This window comes from Rhinoderma darwinii, chromosome 11 (genome assembly GCF_050947455.1).
Source record: "Rhinoderma darwinii isolate aRhiDar2 chromosome 11, aRhiDar2.hap1, whole genome shotgun sequence".
Classification (NCBI taxonomy): domain Eukaryota; kingdom Metazoa; phylum Chordata; class Amphibia; order Anura; family Rhinodermatidae; genus Rhinoderma; species Rhinoderma darwinii.
In genome coordinates this window covers 64,415,987-64,427,659 of record NC_134697.1, presented here as the reverse complement: position 1 = coordinate 64,427,659, position 11,673 = coordinate 64,415,987, and the positions used below count along the sequence as shown (strand labels likewise).

The 11,673-nt window shown below is 43.8% G+C and overlaps 1 protein-coding gene across 2 annotated transcripts in view; it reads left to right on the top strand.

Annotated features, from left to right (window-relative positions):
• Window positions 1-640: 640 nt before the first annotated feature.
• UNC5B (unc-5 netrin receptor B) overlaps window positions 641-11,673 on the top strand; it is a 147,552-nt gene continuing 136,519 nt past the window's right edge. For both annotated transcript variants that reach the window (XM_075841687.1, XM_075841686.1), the window contains exon 1: window positions 641-1,044. In XM_075841687.1, coding sequence (XP_075697802.1) covers window positions 957-1,044 — 88 coding nt within the window. In that variant the 5' untranslated portion in view covers window positions 641-956. The remainder of the gene's footprint in view (window positions 1,045-11,673) is intronic.

The window sequence follows — 11,673 nt, the reverse complement described above, 5'->3', positions numbered from 1 at the left end:
GTCCTTGGCCTAAAAATAGTTTATTAATGATGTCTACGGCCAGCCTCATGTCAGAGAGTAGTATTGTATAGTGAAAAACTATTATTTTCTAATATACTTTGTGTAGCAATTCCTTGTGGTTTTCAAGATCTCTGCTTGTGTTCACTGAATAGCAACGTACATTACTTCCAATAGATAGAAAGCTGTAGTGATCATGTGATGGTCACACAGGTGTAGAGACCAGTTTTCCGGTCTTGTAATGATCTGTGTACCTGTGTGATCACCACATGTCCAGGATAGAAACATTGAAGGTTCTCATTCAGTGACTATAAGCAGAGATCTTGAGAACAGTAGGGAATTGATGTATATTAGAAAATTGCCTAACGTCACTACACAGTAAACAAACGCTAGTACATGACTAGGCTGTGTCTTCTATTGGGGGCATAGTGGCAGCACCTATGTGATTATACACAGGGATCTCCTATCGGGACATAACATCTGGGGGGCCTATAGGAGAGGTGGGTCAGGTAGCCACATCCATCGCAGCCTCCCTCCCCCCTGTGTTGGCCCCACCTCCGCTGCCGCTCACTTCTCTTCACCAGAGTCTGCGGCCGTCGCACTCCCCCCTGCAGGGTCCCTGTTTGTAGTGCTGCTGCTCGCGGGACACCTTGGCATTGTGGCAGTAGGCAGGGGGAAGATGCGCACATGCCCGGCTAGCTGCCCCTCTGCTGGACGCTGACTGACTGGCACCGGGGAACTTTATTCCTATCACATGCACTGTCTTTTTCAGCACTTTCCCGGCCGCTTGGAAACTACTTGGAAGTGGATTTGTACACAAAGTAGCGGACTGTGCATTGCACCCATTGGCATCGCTGCCTGAACCCCTAACAGCCAGGGAGGGGGTCAGGGCTCGGAGCTCTTGTTCTGTATGCGAGAAGATCTAGCGGGGAGAAACCCTGGAGTGTGGCAGAGGAGCAATGTCTTTAGCCCGGATCTCCAGCGCTCCCTCCGCGGCTCTGGTCCTGGCACTGCTTCTCAGCTGCAACTTTGGCTCATCCTTGGCAGGTAATGATCGGGCTTATTACAGGGCACCAGTCACTGGGGGTAACACCATACAAGTGCCTGGATCGGGGCAGTAGAGGAGGCTTTACTCTGACGTGGAAGGGTTAACAGGGCATTACTAGATCCAGTACTGATCCTACGGAGCCGTCATGTCGGGAACGATTTTAGCACAACCGACCGATCAGTGTTTACATGTGTTTTGATCAGCGGATGATCGTTCATTATAAGTGAAGCGATTAATCGCAAGCGTTGGACAATTTCACGTGCCTCAAGGTGATTTATCGCTCGATACCTCACGATGAACGATCAATAAAAATAAGACCCGTCCGATACATTTCTCTAAGGATCTGAACTGATCGCATTTGACTTGTGGTTGATCTTTATGAGGGTTTCTTATTAATTGTATAGTGAAATAAATCGACATGCCAAGGCTGGGAACTCTCATTGCCCCCCTACTTTAGAAGACGTGCCAATGGCTATAAGCTCATGTATATTGAGGTAGCAGAGCCGAGTTTGTCAAATGCAGCAGAGCCGAGTTTGTCAAATGCAGCAGAGCCGAGTTTGTCAAATGCAGCAGACGAGTTTGTCAAATGCAGCAGAGCCGAGTTTGTCAAATGCAGCAGAGCTGAGTTTACTATTTCTTAACTAATATGTGCCTATATATAGTTTTACATAGAACTGCGGGTACACGGCCATATAATTTCTATATGGTTGCGCTTTTTTTTTTATCAATGGCGCTAACCCAGCTCACCTGACTAATGGATGCTCCACTGCGCAGACTTTTATTACTCACTTCTACGTAGAAGACAAACCCCACATAATAAGCGACCATCCGACATGTATGAAGACTATTTGTTTTCTATCATCTCTTCTCTACTTCTCCGGCCCTAATAGTTGTGTCTTATCTACAAGAATGCACTATTCTACACTATTACCTTAATGGGCCAAGAAAGGCAAAAAGGGTTTGTCGTCTTGGATTTATAATGTTTATTTTGTCAGATTAGCGGACATCAGTCAGTAGCAGAGCTGAGTGCTAGATAATGCCTGTGGGAGATCCAGCTGTCTGATAAGTGGTACTGGAACAGACGTGTATGGGGCTTTGAAAGGGTTAAACTTTATAGAGTTTATTACCCCTTATTTATATAGCACCAACATATACAGCAGCTCTGAATGGGTTTGTGTCTATAACCTCTGGTATTTGGCATGTTGTCTATAAAACGTAGTTTAGGGTGCTAATATCCAGTACATCCTTGATTTGTAAACTCTTCTCCGCGGAGATTCTCATTAGACTTCATTTTGTGTGTCTGGATGAATGAAGTCGCTTTGTGGTGGGAAAACCGTAATTGAACTAATTCTGCCACTTGCCCTTCACATTGCTGGTTCCTGCAGTGCCATGTACTGCCTGGTCATGTGGAAAGAAGAGATGATCAAGATCCCACTGGGGTGGCGGGCCTGGCTATCCCTCAGGCTCCACATGTGTCCCTTTGCCCATGGGGTATTGTCATGGCATAGCTGCACTGGCACTGTATGTGACGCTTGGCTTTACACTAGAACTGCTTGCTCTACTGCTGAGTTTTCTTTTTACAGTTTTTGTCTTGTCAAACCGTATTCATTAAGCCGATTACAAAGCGTGTATCTAATTTCCTTTATAAGATGTAGCAGAGCTGAAGTTGTCATTGAGGGCTGCCTTGTTTTCTACACTGTGCTGACGCTTCAAATAACGCAGAGCCAGAGCCCTATAGAAACCACAGACGGCCAACGCCACGTTGTGTTATCACTTTGTTGTTCCTAACAACTTTGTCTCTGCTACACCTGACAAATTCAGCATGACAACATATCTATTAATTTTCACTTTATTATTGTCACTGATGAGTCTCGCACTATTAGCCGATGGGCACCATAGAAATGGGGCTGCAAACAAACACAATGGTGACTAATTCAAGCAAATTGGCACCCGCTATTTTTGTTTTTCTGCCACATATATAGAACTGGTCGAAGTTGTAGCAGCACCAACAGTTTGCACCACTAGATGTTTGCGTTGGGTTTAGACCTCATCAAAAATCTAAGTAAGAGTATAAGATATTATTTTGGGCAGAAATGTGGAGACTGAAATAACCTTTACTCTATGGATGAGGGATTGTAGTCTAGAGATGATACCCCCATCCACCTCCGTGTCGAGTACTAGGGAAGAGAATATCATTTGCTTTTCTTTTTGCCAACCGAGTCTTTTGCATGCCAATGTACTTGAAGCCCAGTTTATCCAATCTCTGCTGGTGAAAAAACGAAAAACAAAGCCTACTTTGTGCATGCAAATATATCTGTTTGCATAAAATGCAAATAAGAAAAGGGTCCCACATGAAGTTCTTGTCTGCCTACAGTTACTGTGTACGGCGAGGCTGTGCCAGGCGTTGGGCTCCGCTAATCAAGGAGCATTTTCATAAACTGATGGAAACATCTGCAAGTTTCAACAATGCAAATCACTGAAAAGACTAGAAAACATCCCCGTCTATAAGTTTCTAGTAGTCCAGCGAGTGGTGACCATGCGGGATTCCCGCAATTATATCAGATAATGGTTCTTGGTACTGAGGGATTTTGTGTTGTTTTCTTACTTTGGCCTTTGAACAGCGAAATAGTGTCGAGATTCCGAATAGAAAAATGATTACATTGAGGCTTTAATGGTAAAGAAAAATGTAATTTAAAGGTCATGTAGTGCTGCACCGCCGTCCGTTATAGTATCGGGTATTAGGATTCATTAATGAAAGCCATGGGCTCATGTGAAAGCTGGATAAGAACCAATGTGGCTGCCATTACTGCTACCGCCGAGGTTATCACCCAGCTTTCCAAGGCGGCTGAATGGCAAATCTGCCTAATTATGCAACAATATAGGGCCTGGAGCAATCATACTACATAGTTAGGCAGGTTTACCATTCGGGAGTCTAGGAGAGGTGGGTGGCATCCCCTGAGGGAGTTGTATTGGCAGCCTTATTGATTATCACTCGGCTTTCTCAAAATAAATAAATATATATGTTACAAATTCTACAGAAAAAGGAACCTTCATGTTTTCTGGTAATTATTTTTTATTTTTTTTTACGTGAATGAATACAGATAATTATTAGGAGGACTGGTCCAGAAATGATCTGCTTGGCCTTTCCCTCCTGTCAGCTGTGGTTAGTAAGAATTGTCTACAGTCACCTATAATACATGCAAGGGGCTCAGGATAAAGAGGATGACAGATGTAGGTGTCAGTGATCACATAAGAATTGCACGTTATTAACATATTAATGACCTCAGTGGCAGATCAGTCGCTGTGACTACCAGGTACATACCTACGTAGCGTGGATCACTATTACCCAGGGACAGGGACTGCTGTGTTTTATGTCCCAGAGATTAGCAGTGACAAATGGATGTTGCTGTGATTGAAATCTCTTAAATGCTGGGGACTGTTTACTGTAGTTGGCAGAGATGGTTGTCACACCCCGAACATGACAAGCAGGATAATAAGTTTGTTTCCATCTCCTCGTCACCCTGAGTAATTGTGGCAACTCCATTATTGTGGTTCTTTGTGGACTCGGCAGTGTGCGGACTTGGGTGGACATGGTTATTCGGCCTCATTCGGTTGACCATACTTTGCCTAGTTCTACAACTCAATACAGTAATCGCTCCGAGAACTGGGTCACATAATGGGCATTTTGGTGGTCCAGTGAATAGAGAGGTGGGCAAGTGGCTTGCATCAGCGGGAACTCTGTAATTTTTTGGTTTTTTTTTTTGTACACACGTTGACCGTATGTGTCATAGCGATGGAATAACTCTACATAGCTAGCCCTGTAAGGCCTTGTTCACACAGTGCAGGTTTGATCCAGATTTTGCATGTTTTGGTTTTTTTTAAAGCCAAAAAACAGGACCGGAACTTAAACAAAAAATATATAATGGAAGGCCTTAAAGAGGCTCTGTCACCAGATTTTGCAGCCCCTATCTGCTATTGCAGCAGATCGGCGCTGCAATGTAGATTACAGTAACGTTTTTATTTTTAAAAAACGAGCATTTTTGGCCAAGTTATGACCATTTTTGTAGTTATGCAAATGAGGCTTGCAAAAGTCCAAGTGGGTGTGTTTAAAAGTAAAAGTCCAAGTGGGTGTGTATTATGTGCGCACATCGGGGCGTTTTTAATACTTTAACTAGCTGGGCGCTCTGATGAGAAGTATCATCCACTTCTCTTCAGAACGCCCAGCTTCTGGCAGTGCAGACACACAGCGTGTTCTCGAGAGATCACGCTGTGTTGTCACTCACTTCCTGCCCCAGGTCCTGCATCGTGTCAGACGAGCGAGGACACCGGCACCAGAGGCTACAGTTGATTCTGCAGCAGCATCGGCGTTTGCAGGTAAGTCGATGTAGCTACTTACCTGCAAACGCTGATGCTGCTGCAGAATCACCTGTAGCCTCTGGTGCCGATGTGTCCTCGCTCGTCTGACACGATGCAGGACCTGTGAGTGACGACACAGCGTGATCTCTCGAGAACACGGCTGTGTCTGCACTGCCAGAAGCTGGGCGTTGTGAAGAGAAGTGGATGATACTTCTCATCAGAGCGCCCAGCTAGTAAAAGTATTAAACACGCCCCGATGTACGCACATAATACACGCCCAGTTGTACTTTTACATTTAAACACACCCACTTGGACTTTTGCAAGCCTCATTTGCATAACTACAAAAATGGTCATAACTTGGCCAAAAATGCTCGTTTTTTAAAAATAAAAACGTTACTGTAATCTACATTGCAGCGCCGATCTGCTGCAATAGCAGATAGGGGCTGCAAAATCTGGTGACAGAGCCTCTTTAAAGTGTCTCCTCTCCTGGATTCCATTGGGGTTTTGGCTTAAAAAATACATGTCAAATCTGCATCCAAAAAATCCTAATATTTTAGATGCTGAAGTTACAGACTTGAGGCCTCCCGGGGGTTCTAAGGCCGGTCCACACGAGCACATCCTATCTCATCTGTGCAGGAGCTGCATGTTTAGAGGCATAGATATTTTTTTCTGATTTCACGAGACAGAATTCTATAACACACACCTGTAGATTTAATGGTGTAGTCACATGACTTTAATTGTTGTTTAATGAATGTGTATCCCATTAGTCGAAAGTAGGAAAGTCTTCTGTCTAAAAGGAAGGGTCTACTTTACTTTGTTGAATTCAGCTCCGATTTTTGGCAAGTTATATATGAACTGGAAAAACGACCGCATGATTGCTGTAAGGTTGAGTTCACACTTGGAGACAGTTCGACTGTCCGGAGAGGTGTTTTTTCTGAAGCAAGTCATGCTACAAATTAGTGGTGCTTAGTGGCTTGGACTTCTGGGTTGGGGCTGAGCTGCAATACCACTCACGGCACATGGACATAAGTAGCGCTGTTTTTGGAAGAAAGAGTAACTTAAGTTGTTCAGAATAATAAGATGTCTATTTACATCAAACAAGCAAAACGGTGATCTTCATATGTACGTAGGAGATTGTTCCAACTAAAATCTATAAATCATTTTTATTAATGGTAAACCATATTCGAATTCCTCATTTATCATTTTGTGTCATTTTCAGCGGGAAGTTTTGGTTACAACCACTCGTTATCATTCACATTCAGTCTCTGCTCCATATAAAACTAGAGACGTCTTAAATGACCCCCAACTGTTTTTTCTTCTTCTTCTGAGAACAGACAATCGCTGTCTTCTATAACCGTGCGCCTGAAGCTCCCTTGTGTGGCTGCACCCCTGTGAGATGCTTTGGTTACACTAAGCATCAAATCAAGTTTAATGGAGGAATCTGGCTGCAAGAGATGAAGATTACTCCTACTGAGAACAAAGATACATTCATGAGGAAAGAAGAAGGTTGGAGCCCAATAAAAACCATATAGCAGCAGCATAGGCCGGCCCGTCGAACCATCGTTTGGGGTGAAGCTTTCTTTCATTGTAACTGGAAAGCTAGATTTTCTTTTATAAGAACATGTTTATTTGTTTTGCCTGAGAGAATGTTTGTTTATTTTCTTTTCCTATATAATATTTTTTGTTTTCCTGTTTGATTTAGGTTGTTTTTGTTTTCTTGTGTATAGACTTTGAACTAAAACACTAAGGGCTCATTCAGACGAATGTGAATAACGTCCGTGTGCTGCGCAGGGAAATCACGCGGACACATTGATTTCAATGGGGCCGTTCACACATGCGTGAGTTTTCAAGCAGCGTAAAACTCGCTGCATGTCTTATATTGGTGCGTTTTTCACGCACCTAACGCCCATTGAAGTCAATGGGTGCGTGAAAATCACGCACCGCACACGGATGCACATCAATTAAAATGAAAATAATAATAAAAAAAGAGGTGCTTTGCGAGTGTGTGAATAACGCATGCCCCTCGCAAGTACACTGATGCATAACAGACCAGATTCACACGTTTTTTTCACGTGCGTGAATGTAGCCTATGGCCAGATTCACACAACGTGTTCGATCCGTGATATACGTACCGTATGTCGGCAGTATTTCCCGGACCGAACACACTGCAGGGAGCCGGGCTCCTAGCGTCATAGTTATCTATGACGCTAGGAGTCGCTGCCTCGCTGCCGGACAACTGTCTCGTATGGTAAGCATGTTTTTAGCACGGGACAGTTGTCCGGCAGCGAGGCAGTGACACCTAGCGCCATAGATAACTATGACTATAGGAGCCCGGCTCCCTGCACTGTGTTCCGTCCGGGAAATACTGCCGACATACGGTCTGTATGTCACGGACCAAACACGCTCGTGTGAAACCGGCCTAAGCCTATGTTCACACGCCAAACTAAAAACTGCTATAAAATACGGAGCTGTTTTCAAGGGAAAATAGCCTTTGATTTTCAGCCGTTTTTAAAGCATCAAGCGTTTTTCTATTCTTTTTTTACAGACGTTTTTGGAGCTGGTTTTCTTCTTACCCAATGAAAAACGACTCCAAAAACCGCTCAAGAAGTGACATGCACTTCTTTTAACGGGAAGTTTTTTCAAATGGCCGCGTAAAAAAACACCCCGTTGGAACAAAATGCAGTTTTTCCCATTGAAATCAATGGGCAGATGTTTGGAGGCGTTCTGACTCAGTATTTTTAGCTGGTTTTTTTTGGCGTTTACGGGCCGAAAAAATGGCTGAAAATAAGCCGTGTGAACATACCCTGAATAGGAACAGTTTTCTGTACCTACAGGTACAGGCAGACAGAATGAAGTACATTTTAAGGCCTAGTTCACATGGAGTATTTTGCAGGCAGAAAAGGAATTTTGAGGCATATTTTTACCTGCCTGCACTTTCTTGCCGTGGATTTCGTGGCACGTTTCGATCGTGGCCATTGCGGATCGCGGGCAAAAATGGCAGAGAAAAATGCTTTTTTTTGTGCCTCCCATCGATTCCAATGGGATGTCAGAGGCGGAACCGCGATAAGAAAGGACACGCCACTTTCTTTTCCCATGAACGGCTAAAAGCCTCCGCTTCCCATTTAAATCAATGGGAGGAGGTTTTGGATGTTTTTTGGCGCTGATTCTGCCGCGGTTTCCGCATCAAAATCAGCACCCAAAAGACTGTGTGGACTGGGCCTAAAACAGATCATCTTATGTTAAATAGTAATAGCATACATGCCCATATACTCTGGGATAGGGGCATTTGTGAGGCTCAGACAGATTCTTCGTTCATTTACCGACATGAGGTACGAGATTTCTTTCTATCTGGATTCGTACTGGTTGCTATGAGGCCCAATCTTATGACCACACTGCCAGAGTACAATAGAAGGAAGTGTTGTCATAGGGGCACAGAAGCAGTTCTAACAAGAGCCCTGTAGCATAGGTTGGTGAGATTAGATGGATGACATGATATGTTTTCCTGCAGCCTGGACTTGTAAAAATCAGGAAGTTACCAGTTTGTAAAAAGTATATGAGTCACTTTAAGTTCCTTGAATTGGATTCATGGAGAACGATTCTAGTGAATGCAATGGCGCTTGAGAACAGTCACTCCTTAAAGAGGATCTGTCACTAGTTTAGTTTTGCCCTATCTCCTAGCTAATCTAATAGGCGCTGTCACACTGATAATGACAGTGAAAATTGTGTCCCAAAACCTTTATTATTTTAAAAGTTCTGAGCTTTTTCCTAAATATGCAAATGAGGCTATACTAGACAAGTGGGAGGTAACAGCAGCGATTGTCCTGAGGTGGAGCCTCCTCACAGCCCCTGACGCTGTCCTATCAGCATGAAGCTGCTTCACACAGTGTGAGAGATTGAGGCTGGAGGGAAGGGGGATCACTTCAAACAGCCACATCTCCGGCTGTGGACCACCTAGAACAGTATTTCAGGATCGCAGTTCTAGCTGTGAAACAACCGCAGATATCACCAGTTGGAAACACAGTCGGGAATGGAAGCTGTATACTATATTATCACGCTGTGTTGCTGGGCAGTGAAGGGGGAGAAGCTGCATGATGATAGGACAGCGTCATACAGAAAACATTACACCGCCCAGAGTGAAAAGAAAGAGTCCCCTCCCATTTGCCAAATTAGCATATTTGGAAAAATGCTCATAAGTTTGCAACTAATAAACGTTTTTGAAAAACAATCACACTGTAGTTATCAGCATCGTAGCGCATATTAGATTAGTTAGGAGATAGGGCATTAATAAACTTATTCCTCTTTAAAGGAGGTATTCTTATACCAGACTTATGACTGGATCAATCAGTGGGACCCTAACTGGTTTCTGTTTCTGGCAAAGGGGTGGACGTAAGACATGCTCGACTGTGTCTCCCATATGGAGAGTGCCTCTTGTCTGCCAGGTATAGAGGCTGGGCACCCATGCTCTCGACATAGTGGAAGTCTGACCAGTGTATAAGATATAATAGTCATACACATTAAATAGTTGGCCGACTGCTAATTCTGCCGACTCCATCTTAAAGGGAATGTGTTGCCAGCAAAACATGTATTTTTTTTTTTTTTAGTTAAACATTTAGTGTGTAGGTGATTAAACATTGTTCAAATTTTTTTTATTTTTTTCACGAGTCAGGAAATATTATAAATTAGATTCTAATTTATAATATTTCCCAGTGCTGGTCACTAGATGGAGCTATTCCCAAAATTGCAGCATTGCATGTGGTAAAGCAACCACATTGCTTTTTGCTGCAAAATTTGGAAAAAAGCACTCGCTCTAGTGAGCTCTGAGAATCCCCCCTCCTTTATCCTGGCTAGTGCCGGGATAAACGAGGGGTTTGAACGGTCTAACCTCCTACACTGTGTGTCGCCATTTTTTGAGCTAACACACAGTGTAGTAGGTTTACATACAGTAGTAAACACACACAAACACGAACATACATAGAAATCTCTTACCTGCTCCTGCCGCCGCGGCTCCCTCCGGCCCGTCCGCTCCGTCCTCTGCCGCTGGTCCAAGTGCACAAGTCCGGAAGCCGCGACCGGAAGTAGTAATCTTACTGTCCGGCCGCGACTTCCGGTCCACAGGAAAATGGCGCCGGACGGCGCGCATTTCAAATTGGACTGTGTGGGAGTGGCGCATGCGCCGTTCCCACACAGACGGCGTACACAGAAGTGGATGGGACGGGACCCGTTCGCAGTCCCTATGGGACTGTGGCTGCCGTATTCCATGTCTGTATGTGTCGTTAATCGACACATACAGAAATGGAAAAAAAAATGGCAGCCCCCATAGGGAAGAAAAAGTGTAAAAATAAGAAAAAGTAACACACAAATTAATCCAAATGTTTTTAATAAAGCACTAACATCTTTAACATATAAAAAAAAAAATTGTGATGACACTGTTCCTTTAAACATGCATGCTGGCTTCCTCTTTCCACCAGTCGGGGCCCCCATACACATCATGACCTGTTGATATCAGCGGGTACAGCTGACTTTTCTCTCATGTGCATGGCCAGCTTAAACAGGACCTATTACTAGGTCATATAAGCTGAACTGGTTACCTGACACGAATAGCGCGTGAACTACCCTCAAGCTGCGTCGCGTTGATTGGTCAGCAGAAGCAGGGAAGCTAGCTCCACCCCGTTGGCTAACTACACCAAGTTAGCATATAGGGAGCCAACACAACAATGGGTCACATCCCTGGAACGTGGGGGTTCAGGAAAAAAAAGAAAAAACGTGCTGGAATCGGGGACACCGCGCTATTCGGGTCAGTAAAACTGTTCAATTTATATGACCTAGTTACAGGTCCTCTTTAGAGAAATCCCTATCCTGTAGTCGAGAAGAACTATTTTGATTAGTAGATCCTCCAATGTAACCACACCTTATGTCTAAACCAGCAAATAGTGTATATTAGACACAGTCAGCTGATTTGCTATGTTTTTACCTGCCCAGATAAAATCCCAGGCAGGTCTGTTTGTTGATTCTGGTGTAATTTGATAAATGTATTCTTTAATCAATCTTAATTGTTTCTATTGCTCCATTACTCCATTCCTCACTTTGATTGTTCAGCAGATCAGTAAATTATTGAAATAAGTTTACTGCACTTAGTGACAGATAAGGCAAGAACACATTTGGTAATGCCTTTTGCATAATTTAAATGTAATTCTCCACCAAATATTTTTTTTAGTAATAGTACATTGATTTCACACCTCTGGTGACTCAAGCTGTTAGGCCCCCTGCACACC